The sequence below is a fragment of the Falco peregrinus genome, chromosome 1 (assembly GCF_023634155.1).
Source record: "Falco peregrinus isolate bFalPer1 chromosome 1, bFalPer1.pri, whole genome shotgun sequence".
Classification (NCBI taxonomy): Eukaryota; Metazoa; Chordata; class Aves; order Falconiformes; family Falconidae; genus Falco; species Falco peregrinus.
The window spans coordinates 89,044,632-89,069,938 of NC_073721.1; the positions used below are offsets into that span (position 1 = coordinate 89,044,632).

At 40.6% G+C, this 25,307-nt stretch overlaps 1 protein-coding gene and 1 long non-coding RNA gene across 6 annotated transcripts in view; one reads left to right on the forward strand and one right to left on the reverse strand.

Annotated features, from left to right (window-relative positions):
- LOC114013415 (uncharacterized) overlaps positions 1 to 6,159 on the reverse strand; it is a 72,058-nt gene extending 65,899 nt beyond the window's left edge. The window contains exon 1 of the long non-coding RNA XR_008745814.1: positions 6,070 to 6,159. This is a non-coding gene — a long non-coding RNA (uncharacterized LOC114013415). The remainder of the gene's footprint in view (positions 1 to 6,069) is intronic.
- Positions 1 to 18,966, forward strand: part of UNC79 (unc-79 homolog, NALCN channel complex subunit) — a 118,173-nt gene extending 99,207 nt beyond the window's left edge. For 3 of the 5 annotated variants that reach the window (XM_055796057.1, XM_055796077.1, XM_055796080.1), the window contains 7 exons: positions 1,524 to 1,613; positions 6,077 to 6,252; positions 7,891 to 8,077; positions 10,066 to 10,263; positions 12,455 to 12,532; positions 17,134 to 17,175; positions 17,909 to 18,966. In XM_055796057.1, the coding sequence (XP_055652032.1) occupies positions 1,524 to 1,613; positions 6,077 to 6,252; positions 7,891 to 8,077; positions 10,066 to 10,263; positions 12,455 to 12,532; positions 17,134 to 17,175; positions 17,909 to 18,109 (972 nt within the window). In that variant the 3' untranslated portion in view covers positions 18,110 to 18,966. Of the gene's footprint in view, positions 1 to 1,523; positions 1,614 to 6,076; positions 6,253 to 7,890; positions 8,078 to 10,065; positions 10,264 to 12,454; positions 12,533 to 14,012; positions 17,076 to 17,133; positions 17,176 to 17,908 lie in introns of those variants that run through there. The other 2 variants (XM_055796067.1, XM_055796087.1) reach the window with 2 other exon arrangements.
- The last annotated feature ends 6,341 nt before the right edge of the window (positions 18,967 to 25,307 follow it).

Here is a 25,307-nt window from a genome sequence, read left to right on the forward strand (position 1 = left end):
CGGGGCTGCCAGTGACCTTGTTTTACTGGTTGTTATGCTGTCAAGGCAACTGACAGGCATTTGAAATAGCATTTGAAAAGCCAGAAGGTGGCATAGTTCGACACCGTGTAGATTGATATTAATACACAAAAATGGGAAGCACCCAGGTCAGTTGCTCAAAGTAGAATGGTAACAGTTTTTCAAACTTCAGACACTAAAACTCAATTATGGCTTAATAATTTTGTGATCACAACTAAATCTGGTTCATTTGTATACTCAGATAGTGTAATTGGCTTCCGTGCTTCAAAGTGTAGGTAATGAGGTCAAAGAGTGGTTTTCCCCTGTAAACTTCATTGTAATGACTTGCCCTGAGCCTGTGGCTTCGGATACAGTAGTTTTTGGCAGCTTCAAAAAGATATCTAATTTGATAATTCCATCACTTAGTCTCAAAAGCTAAGCATTGCTTTTACTTGGCCCCTAAGAATGAAGCATTCATAGTTCTTGAATTCAGCTAGCATTATCTTCACCTCAGACTATTAACATGTAAACAGAAGTTTATATGATACCTAGTGGGTCAGTTGTATCACCTTTTAGAAGTTTCTCTCCGGGGTTCTTTGGTCTGGTCAAAGCCTTTATTTAATCTGACAGCTTTGTTCAGTTGACTGCTTTGCACACCTTGGGCGCATGTACTAGCTGAAGGCCAGATTCTCATTTCTCACTGTGTTTTAGGAAAAGGATTATGAATATTTGTACTGTGGGAGTACAAGCACCACATTAAATCCTTTTGTTTTCCCTTTGAGGTTGTTCTTGCTCTGGCACAGATCACTTCTCAATGTGTACACCTTTTTGATCAATCTGGAGCAGTTCATGAAGGATTTTATTTATCCCTTGTAGTCCTTGCCTCCCCTTTTCAAAATTGAAGCTAGCATAGGTGCTATTAGAGTCATGTATTTTGAATGATTTTGCTTCAGGAAAAAAGAAGTAACTCTTAAATTTCAGTGGTTTTCATTTTACTGATGTTTATACATAAAATACCTGAGGCCAGTCTTTAAACTGTTTTTCCCTCATTGTTAATGTGAACATAAGGGCATCTGTGCCTGTGACTGAATTTTTGTTCACTGGGATTGTAGCTGATTGGTCCCACTTGCAGTAGTGCTCAGCTGCTTGAAGAACTGAGTTAAACTCTTTTTGACTTTTTAAGACTGATTCTGGACCACTGTAAAGTTCAGGATAATCTGACAAGGATATTCTTGAAAGTTTCATCAGTTAATCTTTTTTTGCTGTCACAGATAAGAGTATTTTATGATGCACGAAGAAGCTGCAGTGACTGGGCTATCTTTTTATACTATCATCAGATAAGAGGGCATATTACAGTGAGAAGAAAACCCTCAAAGAGTACCACCTATTCCTAATTAAAGTGATCTAATTAAAAAGTGAAATAGAGAATTTGAGGCAGACAATCTGTGTTCTGGTGAACAAGAAACAAAGACAAAACCATGAATATTCCAAACCTGGTACTTAAACTTATTTTTTTTATGTTCTAGTGTGGAACAGCAGCAATGGAATGCATGAGGCAATATGTTGGGGAAGTGCTGGATTTCATTGCAGATATGCATACCTTAACCAAATTAAAGGTTGGTTCTGGACCTACATTGATCTAAAACACATGTACTTTTTAAACAAAAGTATGTTTTCTCTAATGAACCTGCCTGGAAAAAATGGTTGGAAGTCTTTGAGGATGACTGAAGGTTTTATTTCTTTCTTTTTTAAAAAAATGTTAGTACTGTTATAGATTAGACATTTCTGGGGAATCACTAAAAAGTAGCTTATGCAGTATTGGAATGGGGGCTTATTCAGATATAGTAAGCACACAATAAAAACGCAGGCTTGTTGTTTCCTGAAATGTTGGTGATAAGCTAATGTCATACCAAAATCACTGTGAGAAGTAGTTGCATTTAATGTAATCCATGGAAGCATAAAAGTCCTTGCCTGTACAACTAGTTGCACTTTCTGGAGGAATTCCATGTCTGTTATATACACAGACACTTAAGTTAGTTGTAAGTTCAGAGGTTATTAAAATGCAGTAATTGACCTAAAAAAAAAAGAAAAAGGTGTGTGTATGTCCTTTTTCCTATGGATGCTGCGGAGTTCATTGTCAGGTTATATTATGTTGAGGTGGGGAAAACTGAGTACTTCTTACTTCTGTAGTCCAAACTGTTTTTTGGTTTCTCTTCATTACTTTGAGCCAAATTGTAAGAGGAGCAATAGGAAAATATTTCTGTCAACATAAAATATTATATTTAGGAATGAATTTCATGAAAATGTCCTGGTAATAATTACCTGATCAAAACCTGGAATTTCTGTGTCGTAGGGGAAGCCAGTACCTATTAAATTTCCTGCAAAATGGAAATTCTTTATGATGTTTTAAAAAAGAACTAGGCTAATTAACATTGCTGCTATATAATAGGAAATAATAGAAGTCTAACTGTTTCAATTGCTAGCAAAGTAGTATCTATTGTTAATAGCTTAGATAAATAATTAATGTAATATTTCAACTAATATACCAGTAGTAGTCATAATGTTGTGGAGGGGGCAGTATTTGTTCTATTTAGCGTAACGCTATCTCATTAGGTAGTTTTATTGTACCATCTGAAGCTGAGTACTAAGTGAGCACTGAGCTGGAGGTGAAAGTTTGGTGGTTAAAATCCTCCTTTTTGTAGAGGGAAAACACCTGTCTTACAGTGGAACCATGTGCCACTTCTCTATGCCAGGTGAAGTTAGAGCGTATCCTTTTGGGTTACACACCGGTACTCTGCACAAGGGTGGATTTCCTTCAGCGCGTAAAATGGAGGCAGAGGTGTGACTAGGCCTTGATGATTCTAACTTCTGCAAAGCTGGCAAGACAAATGAATGCTGTGGGAGTGCAGCAGAGGGACTGTTACAGATACGGAGGAGAGTCTGTGCTGTCAAAGATGCAGCCAGTTGTGAAGTCTAGCAGTAGAGTTTTAACCCTTGTACACCAGCAACTCAATGATCCAAGGGGAGTTCGTCAACTGAAAGAGGTCATTTCATCACTGGGCACAGTCAAGTAGCTGGCAAGCTGCTTTTATGTGATCTAAAGCTCAGTTGACAGGTACAGAAAAACAGTGCTGTCCTGTTCTGGCTAGTATGAATCATATTGCCATTACTTATATGCCTGGTCTTTGGTGTATGTGGTCTAGGGAAGTTCTCTGACCAAGGTCTTGCATTTGTTTCTAAGCTCAAGAGTCACTGTGCTTTTATAACATGGGGTGCATCAGCTATTAAAGGTTTTTGATGGTCTGTTTTCCTGATAAATCAGCGTAGTGTTTCCCTGAAAGGGCCCCTCTACTACTTCACTAGTTCTCAGCTGAAAGTTACTGGAAATGCACTGCAGTGTTTCATGCCACAGGTTCACACAAGCATTGTGGTAGGCAAGACAGAATCAATGATAACCTCTAATTATGAATTTCAATACTGGAGTTTATTTATGGAGCAATGAAATGAGTACTTTTACCCTACTAGTTTCTCACACAGTGACTTTCTCACTGTCCCCCTGCTCCTTCCACCCCACTTCATGCTCCAGAGGGGATACTTTATTGTAAGTTAATAATACTACAGAGGAGGAAGAATTCCCAACTAAACTGAAACTCATCTCTTGACACCTGCAGTAACCTTGTTTTACTGGACAGAATATCCCCTTTATTAAGTTCTTACCATGTTGGCCATATGCCCTGAATCCCATTGAGTTTAAGAAAACCCCAAAACTTTATTAAGGGAAGAAGCCTTTTTTTGCTGGAGTAGAAATTTACTTCGGAGCGCAGACTAATAAATCATTTCAGATGAAATGGATTGCCTTCACACTCTATTCTTTAAAGTTATTCACCTGTTTCTTTTACAGTTCAGAATAGGTAGGCAAATGAATCATAAATGAGGGAGAGAGACATCTGGTTTGCCAGTTCCGCAAGAAAACATGAACTTATCTTAAACCAGGAGTGGGGAATATTTATTTATAAATACTTGCAGGTCTCTTTTCTCCTGTGTAAAATGTTTCTGTAGAAAGCTGTCTGCCATTTGCGCTATTTCTTTCTGCCCCATTTCTCCCTTGAACTGTAATCTGGTTTTCAGAAGTGCTCTTACAATGCTGAAGTCTGATAAGATGATAATTTCTTAAGCTCAGTAGGACTATTTATTTTTTTAAAATGTTATACATGGATATAAGTAGGACATGAACTAAAAATTTACCCAGTTCTTCGCCTTTATATTTTGAAATTAGACAAGAAGCTTCCCAAATGCGTAGTCTGGCCATTTAAAACTAAATCAGAACCAAATGGTCTACAATGTCATGTTGGTTTGATTTAGCCGTGTAATACAGTAATCTGAGAACAAGATAAACGTAACAGGGGAGTCAAATACAACACTAATTTTATGTACTGTAAAGAATAAGCTTTGGCTGTCTTTGGGAAATGAAAAGGCAGATCTTACTTAACCAGATCAGATAAACTTGTTCTGTAGTTCCAACATAGTTGGGAAAATATTTGTAAGCCTTTCTAAGTTTACAACAGTCAGAACTTTAAAGAAATCATCAACATCTAGATTGACATTCTTGTAAGCTCATTTAATATATTTACTTATGTTACTTATGTTTTATTGATGAAGGTGTTTCTCAGAAGTGAGTCCCAAGAATATAGAGTTGTACAGTTTCTTACTACAAGTATGTATTATTGACTGCATCTGGACTACCAAACTAACCCAAAGTATACTATATAATTTATATGACCAGTAACAATCCCAACAGCAAAAGTGTAATCTTTTTTTTTAAATTTTGAAATTTCTACTTTCTGTAGAAATTCAGTAAACAGAAATAGTTAGTTGTTTATTCATTTCCAATATCTCATTTTGCATGTCTGAGAATAGTTTATTTGAAAGAGGTTAATTAATTTGTCCTGCATATCAGCAACTACTGCATTATAAAAAAGATATAAATGTTAATTCTCAAGGTAATCACATTCCAGTTTATTATCTTTTTTCCTTTGGGACAACATTTTAATTGTTAAAACTCAGCAACATTTTACTTAGAAAATTCCATTTTTGAATTTTCCATTCAAATTTTTGAAGAAGTATAATGTATCTGCCTGCATGCCTGTCTATCCTTTTTATCTGGCTCTATTAGATATTCATGATGGTACTGGTTTTTATTTTCCTCTTGAAAGAGACTTCAGGTAGGTAATTTCTGAGAGTGTAAGTTGCTGGGGTCAGATACTTATCTGTTACAAAATATTATTTGTCTTGTTATAATAATTTAGTAACTGATGACCTGGATTTTCTTGTGCAAAGCATATGGCTGTCCTTTAAGCAAGGAAAAACACTCGGCATGTGTTTTGTTAGTCTAGTAACAAAAGTAATGCAAAATTAGCTTAATTAGAAATACAGAAGTGTCTTAAGAAGCACCAATGAAACATTCCTTAGAGCTGACAAAGCAGGATGATAAATTATCTTTCCAGGCATAAATATTTGCGTGTTTCTTGATAAAAGGTTTAGCTCTTTTATTTCCAGGGCTTAAAGGCATTTGTAGCAGTTGAATAGTGCAACATAGTCACGCTGCCAATGAATGAGTGACAGCTTATTTCTGTACATGTAAATGGAATATTGCACAGGGAAGGCATTTCCTGCCCATATGCTGTCTTGTTAAGATGTTAGATTCTTTCATCTTCACTTAAGCTGTCTGGATGTGCAATTGTTAGTTTGTATTCATCAGCTGTTGAGTTGGCTGATACAAAAGGTGCCTATACATTCCACGCAACTCATGTTTTGTGGGAGCTCTTGAAAACGTGGCTCTCCATGGAAAGATCTACATCATAAAGCTGTTACTAATATAGGAACTGGAGAATTTTTAAAAATCTATTTCTGATTTTTGTTCTGTAGTTTTGTAGACACAGTTAGAGAAGAGAATTTCTTCTTCAGTTTCCTTCCTGAGAAAGGAATTGAAGGGAAATGAAATACAATATACTGTTGCTTGCAAGAACTTGTTCCAGTGAAGTACTCTTTTCAGGTAGGAAATCAGATCTTTACCTTGCAGAGTCACATGAAGACTTGTTCTCAGCCACTGCATGAAGACACGTTTGGTGGACATCTGAAAGTTGGTTTAGCTCAGATTGCTGCTATGGAAATCACACGGGGAAACCACAGAGACAACAAAGCTGTGATCCGATACTTGCCTTGGCTTTACCATCCTCCTTCTGCAATGCAACAAGGGTAAGAATACTTTTCCACCAAAAGGAATACTAAAATGAGTTAGAAATCTTCACAAAATTCTGTGTTTATTGCCAGATTCCATAGACAAGACCTGCAGTAGGAAATGGTGGGTGTGGGACATGGAAACAGCTGGTCAGCAGCTCCCTGGTCCCCAACCGAGGAGTTCATCAATGTGTTATTTAAAGTACATGCCAAAGGGACAGTGGAGGTAACTCCACTGGCTTGACTGGAGTTACCCTGGAAATTAACTTGATTCTGGATCTAGATACAGACAGTGAAAAGCACACAGGTACTTGATCAGTCCTAGAATTACAGAAAATATGTTGGGAATTGAGAATACAGTGGTTCTCTATACTATGCTTCATATGCTTAAAGTTAGATAAGAGAAATCCTGCTCTTCAAGACATGGTTTTTATCCCTTTTCAGTGTGAGAAATCCTAATCTGCAGTGTTTTATCTTCAGAAAGAAGGGAGAGACTGTCCCTTGTCTTACAGTGACAGCAAACAAAATGTTTTGAATGTAGAGCATTGTGGGACTGTGTTTCAAGAAACCTGTATTCATGTCCCAGCTTTGTCCCAGACTTTGCCCCAGGATTCTTAGGCTAAGTTCTAAGCTGCTAAGGCTCCAGTCCTGTAGATATATCTGCATGTACTTTCATGTAGGGCATATCTAGTTTTGGAAATACGACATTATCATCTCCTTGCGCTTTAGTTTCTTATATGTAAAAGAAGGACTATGTGTTCTCAATTGAAGGCAGTGAATTCCTTTGAGACCTTATAGGTACTTGAGGAAGAGCAAAATATCGCAATCTACTTAAAAAAATAATGTAATGCCTCTCTGGTGCTATGAGTCCTTGACAGTGACGTCAAATCAGAAATTAAAAACAGTAGTGAGAGTGGTCTATTAAGTAGTGATTATTGATTGAAAACAAATACCCCCCCCTTCTATCTATGAATTCAAATGAGTATGTAATATGAAGTTGGTAGCAGCAAGGGGACAGATAGGATGACAGCAGAAAAGTGTTATTCCTTTTTAGATTATATAAGCACATATATTATTTTTTTTTTTTTTTACAATCAGACATTGCACTAGATAGTGGATGAATCCTTAAGTGTTACAAAAAAGCATAGTCCCTGCCCTCAAAAGTCCAAATGTCCAAGGAGAGGCTAAGGAAAAGAGAAACTAACTCCACTTTACCAATGGAGAAGTGGAACACGGTGGAGATAAGGCATGGCACCTGCCTCGGAGCTTGCTGTGGAATGGAGAATCTTCTGCCATTGCCCTGTCAGCTGTGTGCTGTCTCGGGGGAGCTGAGAGGAGCATTTCTGCTTGGTTAGCCTTTCCCATCTGATGGTTTCTGTTGAAAAATCACTGCATATGGAACCAGTGAATCTGTGGATGTTTTAGGCTTTTATAGAGACTGTTCCTTAGACCCACAAAATATGTTCTGTTGGACTTATTAATGATATGTCAAGTCCAATAAGTTCTGTGTGGTTCTAGTCTTCCCATAAGCTGTATCAGTGATCTGTGCCTCCAGCACACTGAGACTGCATCTGCCTAGTGTGCATAAGGAGACGCCATATTTTGGGGAAAACAAGAAAACTTAGCATCATTGTAAAATCCACTCTTTCTTGACAGGCCCAAAGAGTTCATAGAATGTGTCTCACACATTCGTTTGCTGTCCTGGCTACTTCTGGGGTCTCTGACACACAATGCTGTCTGTCCAAATTCTCCATCATCTTGCATGCCTATTCCACTGGATGCAGGTTCACAAATTGCTGACCACCTTATTGTTATTCTGATTGGGTTTCCAGAGCAATCAAAGGTAAGGGATTCTGTGTTTTAAGTGGAAATGCATTATATATTTGCCTTATTATTGCAAACATGTATCTGTTTCTTTGTAAGAAAAAAAGAGGGGTAAAACCTTATGTGGTGGGTTGACCTTGGCCAGACACCAGGTGCCCACCAATCTGCTCTATCACTCCCCTCCTCAACAGAACAGAGGGAGAGAAAATAAGATGGAAAAAAACCCTTGTGGGTCAAGGTGGAGGCAGTTTAATGAAGCAATAACAAAAGTTGTGCCCACAGAAGCGAAGGAAAACAAAAGACGTTAGTTAATCTCTACTTCCCATGAGCAGGTGATGTTCAGCCACTTCCCAGGAAGCAGCACTTCAGTATGCATAATGGTTGCTCTGGAAGACAACCATCATAAATAACTGTTGTCCTCCCTTCCTCCTCCTTTCTCTTAGCTTTTATATCTGATCAGATGTCATATAGCATGGAATATCCCATGGTCCCTTTGGGTCAGCTGTCCTGGCTGTGTCCTCTCCTAAGACCCAGCCTACTGGTGGGGGGGGGGGAAGATGGGGGAGATGGCCTTGATGCTATGTGAGCACTGCTCATCAGCGGCCAAAACTCTGGTGTGTTATCACCACCCTTCTAGCTACCAGTACAAGCACAGCACTGTGGGGGCTGCTGTGGGGCTCAGCCAGACCAGTACACCTTAATAAAACCTGGGACCTAGGGAGAGAAATCTCTGTAGTTTTTCTTGCGTAGCTGTCTCTTGATGTATGCAATACTGGTGATGAAATCACTACAATTAAGTTTGAGATTCAACTATTTCAAATTATCTCAGCACAGGAGTGAGGAAGGAAAAACTGAACTCCAAACTGAAGCTTTAGCAATGAACATCTCTATAGCAAATCCCCTGAGAAAGTTATTTATTCTAGTTATATAGTAGAATTGGATATCATAAATAATGTTGTGATAAAAAGTTAATTACAGTGATGGTTCAAGCATAACTTTTTTTCTCAAGGTGCTCTGGACAAGAAGAGTTGTTGCGAATCATAAGCCATTTGTGACAGTAGTTTAACACAGATATAGCAGCACTCTTTGACGCCAACCAGGTGTTTATTAGCAACAGAAGCAGAATGTTCGTGCATATATCTCGTACATAAAATCCTGCTTCCCGTCCTCTCACCTGGCCAAGACACTGCTGCTTCCCATTCATTTCCTGGGCCTTTTAATTGCTCTTTCAAATACCTCTTTCTGGTTGCCAAGCAACCATTGCAATGTTTGGTGCAGTCATACTGCCACAGAGCATGAATCACTGTTGCACTAGTAAATTGAGAAAACATCTCTGACCCGAAGCATCTTTATCGTCATGAAGTAGTTAATGTCCAGCACTCCTGGAGGCTCAGACACTGTGATAAATAACATGTATTAGCAGAGCCATGCTTGAGTATGCACAATGAATTCTCTGTTAGCTTTTCAAAGCTTACTTTCCTTGACTGTGAGCAGTTCTGTCCCAGCAAGGTAGAAATGGATGACAGATAATGAGAACAGATGTAAGATGATGTATTTTGTACAATAGCCTTCCTTTCAGGTGATCAGAATTTGAATGACTTACCCCAGCAGCACTTTTGAAGTGGAGTCATTTGTGCAAGATCTTCCAGGCCTTTCACAGATTGCAGTGGAGTTTTCCATCAAGAAAGTCCTAGTAGTCCTGACTAGCTGTTTGCAAAACTAACCTCTTTAAATGTACTGACCTTAATGACGTACGCTAAGATTGCATGGGAATATGTGTTTGCCAATGCAGTGTTTAGTCTGTAAATATAAAAACAGTTCTTAAACACAAAGATGATGTTATCAAGTGTTTACTTACTGTTTACTAATGGAGGGAAACATGGGAAAGTGAGGGGCAAGACTGCACAGTGGGATGCATCATAGAGAAGTGCTTTGATGAAGGCCTCTGCACTGTATCCCAATACACTTATTTAAAGAAACATTTTCCTCTATTTTCTATTTCTACAGACATCTGTTCTGCACATGTGTTCCCTATTCCATGCATTTATATTTGCTCAGCTCTGGACAGTGTATTGTGAACAAACAGCAGTAGCTCCAACAGTCCAGAATCAGAATGAATTTAGCTTTACAGCAATCCTTACAGCCCTGGAGTTCTGGAGCCGAGTGACACCTAGCATCCTACAGCTAATGGCACATAACAAAGTGGTGAGTCTGGTGCTGTGTACAGATTTAGTACAGATTAAACTCAGGATTTGGCTTTGTTTTGGTGTTTCAGTGAAATACATCAGACTATGAATAATGTCATAAAGCAACATTGATGCTTTTGAGAAATTAAAGGGAAAGCTAATTAGTAGTGTTTAACCTCGCAGTGGGCCTGAAACAGGATCTAGCCAGGATCTGCCTGAAACAGTATCAAGAGCTAGAGTTGCTGCTCGTTGGATTAAGGGCTCCCTGCATCAGGTCGCGTTTCATATGTCTTCCTGCTCTTCTCAGGGGCCCTGTTGTTTCACTTGATTCTGCTGTACAGGAGCAACTAAGTGTTTTAGGATAATTCTATGAATATCCATTTAAATGTTTTTTACCATGTGGTGTAGAAAAAATACACAAATGCTGACATTTGACTACTCATAACCCATTGGTTGCTTATCAAAAATAAACTACATAAATATCTCTGGAAACATGTTTGAGTAATGAATGACTTAAGAAGGTATCTCTAGAGATAAGGTTTGAAAGCGAAATGTTCCCTCTGTCAAGAAATTGTCCAGACCATTTTTTGGAAATAACTTTTAAGCACTTATTTATCTTCACTACTCACTGGTGTTGGAGCAGCTTTGTACAGTAAGAATCCAGAGGGGTTTCAGCAGCCTTCTCATAGGTGCTGCCTTTGCTTTGCATTGACTATTGATTCTCTGTGCCTGCAGGCTTAGGGTTGAGAGCGTGTTTCTGATGGGCAAGACATTGTTTCCCATTTCCCAGAAAGTCATGACAAGCTTGTCATGACTTGCCAAAACTTTTAAACTTTAACTAAGATTGTAACTAGTAGCTCTAGCTCTGCAGAACCTGATAATACCTTTGAGAGAGAAAGATTCTTTACACGTGGCCCAGTCCTCCAAGTCAGGTGCTCTTAAGGTTTGGGATTTCCATTGTTTATTTGGCTTTTTTTTTTCTTTTTAAAAGGAGACCTGCTATTTATATGGAAATTATTTTATGTAATTCCCCTTTCCCTATGTGAAACATCTTCCACCCCAGGCAGGTATGGACCTTTGCCCTCTCAATTGTAATTGTGTGGGCTGCACTTGAATGTCTTTGAACCAGTTACTATTTCCTTCTGTCTCGTCTGTATCAGGCAAGGACCACCTAAAGCTGTCTTAAATGATATTTTAGCCTCTGACATCTAGTGACGTCTCTGTGGTTGACAAGCCACTGCTGGGAGTGAAGCTGCATTTGAGTGAATGGGAAGTGTGCATAACACTTCAAACTAGCCAGTTGTTTAGTCAGACACAAAGGCTTCTTGTCAGGCCTTAGGACAAGAATATGACCTGGAAGTCCCAAGTTCCAATCCTTAGTCTTAAAGTATCTCGTTAGGTGGCTTTAGTGCAAGTTATCAAACTCTCTGCCTCAACTATTGCTCTGTGAAATGTAGATAATAATACTTGCCCGTCTCACAGGCGTGTTGTGAGGTTAATTAGTCAGTGTTTGTAAAGCACTTTGAAGATGAAAAGCACCACATAAAAGCTAAATTTATTATTATCAAGGGGAATTTACACATAGTTCAGACAGGCACAGTAAATACTCACTGCTGGCTCATGGTATTTGTCTTGTACCTATGAATTTACACAATATAAAACATAAAATGTTGTCTGTGGCCAAATAACTGATATTTGCATCTGTTATAATTCATGGTACAAAATGGAAGAATTATGGACTAGCTGCCAGTTCAGAACAATGAATTGTCTCTTGATGGAGGGGAAAATAAAAAGATGGGTTTTGTGGGTATGTTAATTTTCAAAGATTCAGTAAATAAAAATATCAATTTCTGACACATTGATTGATGAGAACTACACAGCAAAGGCATGTAAAAGGATTTATTATGTCTGAAAAGAACAGAGCTGAAGGGAACTTGTTTTGATGTGTGATGCAAATTAAAGTACATCAGGCACTTTGGAATATTTAACAGATAGGTGTTGCCACATCAGGGGAAAACTAAATAAAGAAGTCCCTTGTGTGCTCATGTAATATTTAATCTTGTTAATCTGTTAATAAATGCACATCTAGTGATTCAGTATAGTGGCCAAGCAAATATGGGAAGATTGTTTTTAGAGACTGTTGGTTTATTTTACAACACTGTTATGCTGGACACTAATTTGGTTTTATGCTTGATTATTTTTTTTCCAAGATGGTGGAAATGGTGTGCCTGCATGTGATTAGTTTAATGGAGGCTTTACAGGAATGCAACTCTACTATCTTTGTAAAGGTAGGCAAACCACACTGTGAATATTTAGTTGCCGATAACTGCCTGTCTGTTGAGATTTCTAGACATACTGTGCTCTGCCTCCCCTCCCACTCAAAAAAAGAAAGTGAAAGAAGCTGAGGTTGAATGCTAATGCAGAAATAAAATCTAGCAGAGCATAAGAGAAAACGAAATGTCTGGTAAGAAGTAAGACCAGACCATAATCTCAAATCCAAGTTCTCCTGATGGTTTTAAAAAGTATTTCTGATCTAATTCCTCCTTCCACTGTTGTAATGGTCTTATTCCTCTAATAGACTCAACTGGTGTCACTAACTTTGAGAACCTTTAGGTACTGTCTAAATTTTCAGCCATTCTGTAACTTTTCGTCATCGTAGGTCCTTTGCAGATCACCTCGCTGTTCTAATCCTCACATTCTTTTAGGCTGACAACAAAACCTTCATGCTACAGTGGTTTTCTTGTTATTATATGCCTACATGTCTGATTTAGTCAAATATTATTTGATAGCAAATCTTCTTCCCCTAGAATGTGCAACAGGGTATTCTTTGGTTAGAGAATCAAACCCTTCGTGTTCCATTCATGTGAAATTCTTGGTTTTGGAAACCAGTGGTCAGTCTCCTGTGGGTCACCACAGCATTTTCAGAACAGATTTGCAAAGGATTGGGGTAGTATCACAAGCATAATTTGATTTTACTAGCCTTTTTCAAATATTTTCCCATTGCATTATTCTGAAGGGAGTTTTCACATAAAATATCAACAAATCAAGTAGTTAAACGCTCACATAACAACAAATCAAGTAGTGAAACACACTGTGAATCTAACTGAAATACGTTGGTTTATATAGTTCTTCTGTTACCATAAAGGAAACTTGTGACTGTTATTTAACTCCAGTCTTTCATGGTCAAGCAGGAATTGAAATTGAAGTAGATGATATTGAAGGTCTTGATGTCAACTGGCATGAAACTATTTGCACCTATTGTGAAAATACAGATTTATAGTAATGACTTGATTCACTACAGAAACTCTGATACTATGGGATGCTAAAGTGATCGTGGCTGTCCCTGGAAGCCATACAGGCTTCTTTTTCAGCCAGTCCAGGTTGTCCAGAATGTGACAAGGATTAGGAATAGCTTTACAGCTGTGAAGAGAGGCCTTTAGGGCCAAATTCCTGTCCCAATTCAAATGAATGCTTTCAGGATATTTGAGAGTATATATCAATAATACGCTAAGTCAGGTTAAAAGAACGTTATTACTACAAAATCAAGCTCATAAACCTGTGAAGTTCAGAGCTAAGTTGCTAAGCTTTCTTTCATATTCAGTGGGTGGGAGATGGAACAGAAGAATCTAGGTGACCAAATCCTCTTTACTTAGCCCTGAAGTGAAATCCTGCAGGAACAATGTACATACATAACAGTATTATAGGATTCATAGTCCCAGGTTAATAATTTTTTTCAAAATTAACTAATTGTAAAAATATTTATTGTAGATCTGAAAAGTAACTGTCATGATTTGGGGAAAGACTTACTGTATGTTTGAAGTCCTTCAAAGAGGCAGAAGTGTAGAGGTTATTCACACAGGAACCAGTAAGTGAGTGGCATCTCCATAATTTAAAAAAAGATCTGCAAGGATGACAAGTCTTTGAATATTTGTTGACTGGGCAGTTTTTTGGTAGCTTGTTTTATTCTAGACAAATCTTTTATTGCCCTGCCTTTGATAATGAAACAATTTTCTCTTGTGCTTTAAAGCTTTTTTTTTAATATATTTTAGATACAAGCCTGTCAAACAAAGTTTAGTTTTCCATGAAGGAAAGGACATACTGTAGTGAGAGAGATTTTTTTAAACAATGTTCTTAATACTCTTTCAGAAATTCAACAAAATTAATAACACCCAGTTACTTCCTCTTGGAACTGAGCACAGTAGCACTGATAAATCATGACCATTTATCATTCATATAATTATATTTACTGCAGTGTCTTTTATTTCACCTAAGGATTCTGGTGCTCCAAAACCTTCTTTTGTTAATGGAGTCATTGCATCATTCAACACACATTTTTTAATGCACCACAAGAAGGTGGTGCATGTCATGTGATGCCAGGTGGTTTATAGGATAGCTATTTTAGGTGGCCATTTTCTGTATGACAAATAAAAGGAAAATATATCCTAAAACAAGAGAGAAAGAGAAGATGTAAACAATTCAGCTCTCCTTCACTGAAAGAAGAGCTTTATGCATGTTAAGCAGTCCATCTCCTCCTTGTGTTGGTGCTGTGAGGTTTCCTTCTCCTGGTACTGTGTTGGCCTTTGCTATTAAATTAAGGTCACGTTGATAGCACTGAGACATGTCTTGATTGCTTCCTGTAGTCTTTGAGCCATTCCCTGTATCCTCAGAGGATATTTTTTTGGATCTGCTGTTAGATTATCGTTACCAGTCTGGCAAGAAAATCAAGTTTCCTTCATGTGAAAACATTTTACCCATTAAGGAGGGCTGAGATGAAGTGTTCAGCTTTCCTCCTGGTTTTCTATGTCAAAGGAACTGGGAAAATAGTCATCTGAAGACAGCTCCTTGCTGATCACAGCGCTCTGTCTAACCATCAGATGTATGTCTGCGGAATTTGGGAGCCTACAGTAGAGAAGGGAGCAGCTCAGCAAACTGCAGCATCTTTTCCAGAGACCCAGAGGTTCTGGGCAGCTCCAGCAGCTGTTGGGTAGACTTCTAAGGAACTAGTCAGGCAGCAGAGTTGGGGAGTCAGAAAAGCAAAGTGACCAACCTGTTCTCGAGCCTGGCTTCCATCAAAACTTGCCCTGGAATCAACATAGTTCTGTTGAATATAAACTCCAGAAAATTGACAGTGTGTGACAGCACTCTGTTCTTCCAGCTGTTCCTTCTAACTAGCTTTATGTATTCTTCCTTTGTGAAGAAAAGGCTGGCTAGGGATTAGGTAATAAAACTCAAGTGCTTCAATAAAAATGTCTTCTTGTCTCATTTGTCTAACTGGCAGCTGTAGGAGTGGAGAGTTTGCTTGCTTGTGCCTGCAGCAGAATGTTGCATTTCCGTAAATGTGTCCAGACCCTGGAAGACAGAAGCAGTGCTGGAGGGCAATGATCTGTATCTAACCTTAGACCCCTACAGCGTAGATATCAATATGAGCTAGTTTCTGTGAGTGCCCTTTATAGTCAGTGGAGATAAACAGGTATTTTTGGACATGATTCATCTTGGTCTATTTTAGATACCTGCTTTGGGACGAGATGAACTGGATGTGAGAAGTGGTTGAATCCCTCAGCTGACTGTAAAAGATGTCAAGTGATTTGGTTCTGAAGCAGAGGGGTACCCTGTGTTTTCTGCCTAGCTTCCCTCCTCACTTGACTTATTTCTGACACTGGTCTTATCACCCCTGGCTAGCTCTGTAGGAACTTCATTAATGCTGGATGAAATTTTCAGTGACATTTTGTTGATGGCAGTGGGGCATGGAGCATGGCTTCTTAGTATGCTTGCCTGTGCCCTGCTCTCCAAGAAACCCATCAGGACTTGGGGTTGCTGGATTTTACTAAGCACTTCATTAGTGTGAGAGCCCACTGAAGGATGCACAGAAGTCGCACGTCTGCTGCGTCTGGCTGCATTCCAGCTGTTTTGGCATTCATCTATCTGTAAATGCTGAGGTTTGAATATGGTTCTTCATGTGGTAGACTAAGTAATCAGTCCTGACAGAGCTGCATATGATTCTCCAGCAAAACAGCACTGAAATTGGAACAATTATCGTTCCTTGCGCAAGGGAGACAGCACTTTATCTAATGTTGTCAATAGTGATTAGGTTTAACTTGCAGGTCCCGGTAGCATAATTGACAAATTGCAAATTTTAATGCCATTTGGAGGAACATTTTAGAACAATAACCCCAGTGGTTAAATTAATATTGGAGAGCATGAATGCTTTTGCTAGAAATGCCTTTCTGTCTTCCATAGCTTGTCATGTTATACTTACTCTGAAAGAAAAGTTCTCTAAAGAGCAGGAGACTGAAATACGTATCAGTCCAGTCATGAGTGACAGATTCGCAGACCTCCTCACCTTGGTATTCCAGATAGAGTTTTTACCTGTGCTCCCAGGCCTACAGGTCACGTTCTGAAGTGAAGCATTGGTGTGACTAGTGGCTTATAAAATGCTGGTTACCATTTAAATATCCAGCCTATTATTAGGAACTTCTGCTGCATGTTTTTTGCGTTTTTTGATGTGTACCTCACTGTGCAGAATGTTTACTGTATTTATTCCAGTATTGCTTACCTGCACATACAGAAACACCCTCACAAGGAAATTAAGGAATTATTTCCTTTAACAGGTTTTTATTTTGTACTCTCATGGTTGCCTTAAACAAAGTATCAGTAGTTGCTATTGGTGATTCATCAAGCTACAAACAAAGGAAGCTGGTTTCTTTACCTCTGAGAGTTATCTGTCCCAAACTATATGCATCATTTAAAAATAACCACATTTTCAGACTTTTGGTTCAGGCTATGTCCATTTGGACATCTGAATGTGTTAGATACACCCTTCTATTGCACAGTAACTGTTTCATGTTTACAGTCACTTCTACAATAACAAAATATACCTCTCTTCTTACAGCTCATACCAATGTGGTTGCCAATGATACAGTCAAATCTAAAGGTAAGTTGTTTCCAGTACTTTATCTTTTTATTCTTGATGTTATAAATTTCCGTAAATTCTAGAAATAAGAAAGATCACTAGATGTGATCTTCAGACACTGAAAATAGATCATTGTAGTGTATCCAGATGCACTGGATGGCTCAGCACTGAAGGTCTCAAATGTGAGCGTACACAGAGCATCTTCAGCTAAGATACTTGTTCTGTAATCAGTACTGCTCTCCCTTTCCCTTCTGAAACGCTTTCCTGTAACCAGGTTCTGTGGCAGGGCCATGTTTACTGAGATTAGTTGTTCCCTGAGCTGTGGCTTTCTTGATGTGTTAGGCTTGAGAGTCCCCTGAGAACTCAGGATTGGGACTCTTGACTCGGGAGTGGGACTCTTGACTCAGGAGTGGGATTTGGGTTCTGTAGCAGATACTGTAGACCTGCTTGCTTGGGAAAAACTGTGGCAGCTGGCCCTGTTTGTAAGAGAGAGCAAGGTGGATCAGTGTGGTTTGCCAGTCAAGAGAATGTTGGTGGTGAAAATAAAAGTGTTGGAGTTGGTCTGTGTATGGAGTTGTTTCTGTAAGCACATTTGCCTTTCATGGCAATGCTACAGTGCAGGATGTGGAAGAAAGACATGTGACATTGGCACTGTAGAGGAACTTTCCCTGGCCAGCAACCAGTACCTTTCACAGTGTTGTATTAATCTATGCATTAAAGGAAAGAAACTGATTGTTTTGCATTATTTCAACAGCATTTATCTGCTGGACTCCAGCTACGCCTCCAAGCCATTCAGAGCAACGTCAACCATCACAGCCTAAGGATGTTACAGGGGTCAGGGCAAATGAACAATAGCTCATCTGTGCTCCGCAAATGGCTACAGTGTACCCAATTTAAAATGGCTCAAGTAGAAATTCAGTCGTCAGAAGCTGCCTCTCAATTTTATCCTTTATGATTCATGTAATTTGTTCCAAATGTTCATTTTTAGCCTAGCAATAACAGGGTTAGAGCTGTAAAAGACCTTTTGTATAAATCAGTATACAGAGTATATACTGTATCTATACTTTTTAGCCTAGGACAGATTGTGGAAAAGCTTATAATGGGTGAAGCTAAGAGCCTGATCCTGCCAGTCTTTAATTACACTTACTCAGGATCCACAGGTTCTCAAGTATGTGTTCGTGAACATCTATTTGCAGGATTGGACTAGAATCTATCCCATCATACGTAACTCTCTGGTCATTGAAATACATTGTTCTTAAATGTTTCTTTACATTATTTTTGAAGCTAAGACAAAAATCCATTTTCTTTAACCTATATATTTTTTAAATAGAATTGTGGGTATTCACAAACATATGGAAGTGTTATGTTGCTATTTTTGACAATAACAAAAGAAAACAGGGTTTTTAGGAACCTTTATAGGAGGTTTTTTGGGGGGGGGGTATCTTTTTTTTTTTTTTTAGATTCACAGCTGGCAATGCAATAAAACCTGTCACTATAAAACAGTGATGTTCTAATGAGGCTTTTTGTCATCTTCTGGGAAAACAGCAGCTTGTAAGGAGAGTTATTATAAAGTGCACTTAGAAATTAGGTTGTTAAACTGTGCCAATTCATTTGTCTTTTTCTTCAGTACTGTTTTCGAAAACTGCCAAGTCTGGTTTATTGTTTTTTAAAATCTTGCTTTTACTTCATTGACTCTGTGCTGCTCTTTGTAGGTTTCATAGAAACCTTTTATTTTGTGACTACTGTATTGTATTCTTCTGTCAATACTTGTATACAGTGCAATTAAAAATAGATATGCCAGACCTATTCTTATTGATGTCTACAGAATTTATGTTGCAGACTTCAAGAGCATCATGACTGGATCTGAACTTTTGCATAATGATATTTAAAAATCACAGCATTTGCATACTATTGTATTAAATGTGATGTTTATTAACAATTGATTTTAATACCATTAAGGGACTCTACCAAAGCCCATTGGATTCTAAGGGGACTCAATTAATTGAGTGGATTTTATATGAAATCTTGAGAGCACCATGATTTACCGTCTTGTAATTAATACTTAAATCTGTGCAATCACAGTTGTGATCTCTTCCAGTCACGTCACCCCAGGCCCTTTGTTCATGAACGTGTCTGTCACTCCCTCACAGGGCTGCAGTTCAAAGCTGAGCAGTTGGCAGTTGTAACTTTGGCCTCTGGACAAAAAGGAGATGTGGACTGTGTTTTCAGTGGAACCGACTTCCTCCGTTCCTGGGATGCATCTTCTTTGTGTTTGTGTCTGCCTAAGGCCCAGGTTCACTTATTGTAGGGTCTGGGGTCACCCTAGTGAAATGAAAGTGCTATGGGACCCCTGAATGATGTAGGAGAGAGATATTTTTGATGTTTTGATCTGCTGTGACTTGGTGAATCTGAAGGACAGCTGAAGGGCAAAAGGCAGGGAGGGAGGGTATGAGGCCCTTTGGTTTGGGGTGGGTGAACTCTGATGGGTATAATGGAGGTTGTGGAGACGTAAAGCAGGAAGACAGACGGTTTGTAGCAAAGAGCAGAGCCTGAGGAAGTTTGTCTTTAAAAGTCACTTCCAGAAAGCAGAAGCCATGATTGGGCATCTCACTCGGTAGATAATGAGTGTGGGCAATGTGGCGCAGGCGCTTTCCCTGCCTAGCAAAATCTCTGCTGCAAAGTATCTAGTGTCCAGACTGGCAAAACACAAGAAGAATGCAGATATAGTGGTGGGTAGTTACTAAAATTAAACACAAGCCAAAACCAGACCTGCTGAATCCAGGTCCATAACTAAACACTTTTTAAGACTTTGTGGGAATTTAGATCTGGTTTTGGTTCAGGGTTTAGAGGTTAAGAGCTGGTGACATAATCTGCTTCCATGTCTGAAGACAGGGTTTAGTCACTGATTATAATTAATACAGTTCTTGTAGCGCTGTTATATGGAAGCAAATTAAAACTGTAACTATGAATTGGGAAGCTGCTCTAGCATAGAGAATACAGCCTGGAAGATGGTATGACCAATAATTAGGGATGTGTTGACTAATAATAACAAGTAAAATGGGGCTTGGCCAGATATGCGTGGTTTAACACCTCATGGAAATCTCTTAAGTGCACTCTAGGCCTCTTCAGAAGTGCAGAAATCTGCACTGATTGTTTTTAAAAACACTGTAAAATGTATCTTTACAGTGCCTGAGGTCAATACGCAACTCAAGTGAGTCATTCTCATTATCTGTCTGAAATAGCCCAAAGCAGCAATTCTTTGTATTCTGTAGGAAGATTAGGAAGTAAACAACATTTGGTGCCCCCCGAAAATGCTACCAAATAGCAGAGGCCAATCTCCCTGCTCTGCCACGCTCCCAGCACAGCTGTGTCTCTGGGGATATGTCACTGGGAGCAGAATACATCCTCTGCTCACAGAGAGCTGCCGTTTAGGAACAGCGTTTAGTCATCTGTTGCAATAAGCTGCTTAAATCAATGCCTGTTACCAGGCCTGACCCAGTAAAAGAATCAATTTACTGTGTGCTGAGCTGTGAAGTTTGCAGCAATGCTGGGCACTTTGGGTGCAGCGACGGCTGAAGCCCCGCACCACCGTGCCGTCCTGCCGCTACGTTACGCAACGTGGTGTCCCGAGAGCGAGGTGAACATCTACGCTGGGTGCCTCTGAGTGCTCGCCCGCTGCCTGCTGAGAAAGCCGCTGCCTCAGCTACGCTCAGGGTCACACAGACAAAAGGCTTTTGCAGCACGTCGGTTACTATCTACATACGTGCCTTATCTTATACGTAACATTTCTGTAACATCTCATTAAAGCCACAGCAGGTCAAAGGCCCTAAAAACACACAGTCGGTTTTCTGGCGGTTTTTCATGCTGTGACAACCGTTGATGTGCTCTAGGACTGATGAATGTTCTGGGCCCGAAGATCTCTCTGAACTCTGGCCTGCACGTCCTCCTTTCAAGCTGGATGAAGATTACCAGAGCCCAGGGCTGTTTAGCCTTCCCTAGCGTGTCCTGGAAAAGAACTCTGCAGCCAAGGTTCCCGGGCCGTGTCGCCCGCTGCACGCAGCCCTGGGAGAGTTTCATCCGCTGTTTTTCTTGTTGCGTCTTAATGTGACTTCAGCAGGGCTGAAGCTGATATTCTTTCAGCGGGATCTGAATCTTGACTGAACGAGGGTCGTTTCGTTAACTAAACGATGTGGATCTTCATCTTAGGAGTCCACCTGAGATCAGGCAGGGGCAGCAGCATTACAGTCGGCTGGAAGTTGCCGCGCTGTTTGTTTGGCTTGATGCAAATGTGAAAGGAAGGGCTCTGCATTTCTCTGTTGATTTATAACCGAATTACCCCACGCGCCTCTGCCTGTCCCTGCTGAACACAGTTTCAGCTGGAGGCTGAGCATCAAGGGACGGCAGTGAGAACAGCACCTGGAGGGGAAGGTGTCCTGATGCCTCTCCAACTGCAAAGGGATCAGGCAGAGAACCGGGACACACACACCCCCACACCCTTGGCATTGCCCTCCCCAGGGCTTGCTGGTGGGGAGTCAGGGGCCACCCCTGGCAGTGCCTTGGGTCAGATGGCTGATGGCCACACAGTGATGAGGCCTGGCCAGCCTGGTGAGCTGCTGCGGTGCCTACATCCTGCAGCTGGGAACCAGGGGGGCTTTCAGCTATTGTCCTGTGTTTTGATATCATAACGGGTGTGCAAGGAGCAGGAGGCTCTGAAGAGCTGGCAGTGCTTGGGAAGGGTGGCTGGTTTCTCATTCATAGTTATAAAGCATTAATACGGAAAAGCAGAACCCACGACTCAATTGCTGGAAGTCCACATCATGAGTTACTTTCCAGTGTTTTGCTGGATTTGATAGATACCAGAGGGCTGCCAGCTGACTGGCAAGCAGGCTTCTTTGCACTGCCCCAGGTAACCTAGTCTGACATCGCATTTAACCAGCTCCCCATCAAACCTGACAAGCCATGACTGTGAGCCGGCAGGCTCTAAGTTTGATAGACACAACGTAATGCTGGGTCAATGTTCTGCATGTATAATTCAGCAGCTGCGCAACATAAGTATTACAGCTGTTGTACTACTTTAAATCCTTTCATAAAGGTACAATAGCATGCCTGTGAAGTTTTATACACAGAACAAAAATTTTATAGTAATATTTTCTTTAGGCAAGTTGTTTTTCCTGGCAGCTCCCAGCCTTTCATGTGAAGTCAAATTGATTGCAGTGGAGTTCTTTTCAAAAAGCTTTTCTAAACCTGTGAATCCTTTCCATGCTGGGAAGTGCCAGTAAAATAAAGAGGACCATCATTAAAATAAATAAATAATTCAGTAAAACTGTTACCCATTTTGCACTACTGAAGAAATCCTGTATGCCTAGTATTGATTAGTGAGATCCAAAGCAAGTATAAACTGCCAGACACATACTGAAATCTACAGAGAGGTATGATTTATACCTGTTAAGGGTCAAACCTTGTATTTACAGCTCAGAAGGAACAAGGATTGGTACTGTGAAGCAACGGAGCACGGCAGCAGTATGTGTTTCTGCTACTAGTTGATTCCAGGGAGGTATCAGATTAAACTGATGCAGCCATGGTTTGATCTTCTTCCTCCAGATACGTTTATTCAACACCAGGTTATTGCCGTCATTGCACAATCAATCCATCAATGGAATGTTTCTTCTTTGTCACAGGGCGGGATGGGACATTTATTCTCCTGTGTTCATCTTGTCTCTTCAATTTGCTCTGATCACACACATCTCGGAGCTCAGCATATTCCTTAATCATCTTGGTGCTCCAGTAACTGCATCTCTACTTTTGCTCAGCAGATCCTATTAAATGTACCTGACCAAAGTGTTTTTCAGCCTTTCAGTAACATATAAAATAATACCAGGGGCATTTTCCTCCCAGTGATCACCACCCTGAAGACACCGAGCTGGCTCAAATATCAGATGCTTATCTGCTCGAAGCGTCTGTCACTTAAAAACAATAGCCCAGACATGTTTCCAAGTTTTCCTAGGAAGAGTGTAAGAGGGGCAGGTTATTTTACCACTGATTTCCTTAGGCTAGCTTTCAAGTTTAAAATCATTTCTTTCCTTTTCCTTGCACCAGACACCTATATCAATCCCAACAACATCTATGCCTGGACCCCAGTCAGAACTTTCTTAGCCTGCCTCTAATGATTATTTAAGATCCTCTGGGAGTTGTCGGGGTGGTAACAGCTGTACAAGCCAGGAAGAAAATATGCTTCCTGCTGATCTTATGAAACTCAAACCTAAGCATCCCCAGCCTTTAAAGACAAAAACTTGTAGTGACTGCTTTCTTCAGAACCTTTTCAACAGCAATATTTTCTATGTTTCATTGTAACTAGTTTAATATTTTAACATTTCTATCAAAATGAATTGCAGCTGATTCACCTAATGTATACTAATTTGCAAATTAATTCTGTTAACTGAATTAGGCTTAACTGATCTGCATTGTCCAATTATTCATCTGACTCGCTCATCCACATATAGGAGAAGTAGCCTCAGTGGGTTATTGTTCTGTTTCTTTTGAATCACAAAACAGCTGCTAGTTTTCCCCAGCTGTGAGGCTGAGATCAGGCATTAGGGCTGCTGAAGATGCTTTGCTTCAGATGAGAGTATTGGAAGTAGGGGATTTAATAAAATTGCCCCAAGTGTCACAAGGCGGAGCAGGATGACATGGCTAGGAAGTTAAATCCACAGCAACATTTCAAGGCTCTGCTTGGTCCCAGCTTGAGTGTTTGCCTACGTAATGTGGCACCTCTCCTGGGCTCCCTAGTGAGCGCGTGCTAGTTAGGCTATGCAAAGGAGAGTGGGACAAATGACCAGTCCCCTTTATGGCCTCCACTGAAGGGCCAGCCCCAAGTGTGACATAATGCTGTTCCCTCACCACTCCACAAAGCGATAGAGGGCTTCATGAGACTGTGGTCTCCCTTACCTCTTCATGAATGCACAGATCATATGCCTTGTAGAGACCTGAGGACCCAAGAAGGACCTGTGCCCGCCCTGTTCCAGGTGTGAGTGAAAGAGGACGCATTTTAGCTGCTTTGGGATGTGCAGACAGACCTGTGCCAGTCTGGGGCTTCCCTGAGCAACTCTTCCAGCTGATGTTTTAGACTGAGATTAGTTTTCAGGGAAGGAATAGCAGCTGGGGGTATCTAAAAGCACACACATACTAAGGTTCCGTTGAGGTGTTAGGAGAAATTTCCAAAGCAAAAAGCTAGAGAGAAGCACCATAAATAATGTAATCAGCACAGGGTCAGCTTCTCCTAGGTCAGATAGCATCTGAAGGTGCTGGGAAGCCTTTCAAGCTAGATCTCGTTCATAACTGTAAGGGCATTGCCTCCCATCACAGACATTCACTCACTGTCCTTCCCATGGCCGAGGGACATAGCCTCAGAGGTTGCATATCATGAGCAGGATGGAGCAGTAGCACATGTCTGAGTTGTGTCCAAGCTGCCTATGGGGCCTGAGACCAAGGTACATCTTAGTCACAGCCTCCTCCGTACTTCTAGGCAGCCTGACCCAATCCTTGCTGCCTCTGTGGCACTCCCCACTCAGACCTGGCACGGGAGGACCCTAGGCTGTCCCATTGACCTAGTGTTAGTTGCCACCAATATCCCTGAAAAGGTAGGGTGGTATCACAGCACTCTCCAAACTATCAAGCTGCAACAAGGTCTTTTACCATCACATACCAGCATACTCTTCGTACCAGTCCCTCTGCTACCTTCTCCTTGTCTCTCCTCATCCAAGGCACACATTCTCTCTATTATCTCTCTTCTCTCTGCTTCTTCCTCCTCTCTCTTCCTCGGCTGCTCTCTCTCCGTTGGCTGCCCCACCACTGACCAGAGCCAGCCACAGCTGCCCCTTATCTACATCAGCCAACCCACCGCCCCTGAAGCCAGCCCACAGATGTATGTTGTCAATGATAACTGACCCACCTTCATTCCTCTACAGGGTGAGGAACTGGAGGCGCTGCTGGGCACTGGGGAGCAAACATGCCTGACAGAACAGGGGGATCTGGGTCCCTCCAGAGCGTGCTGGGTGGGTTGTTCGGGAGCTGGGCCCCTGTTCGGTAGCAAAGGCATAGCAAGCTTTCCCATCTGAAGCCCTCCTTTGGAACGTGTCAGCTGCTTGGTCCGAGGC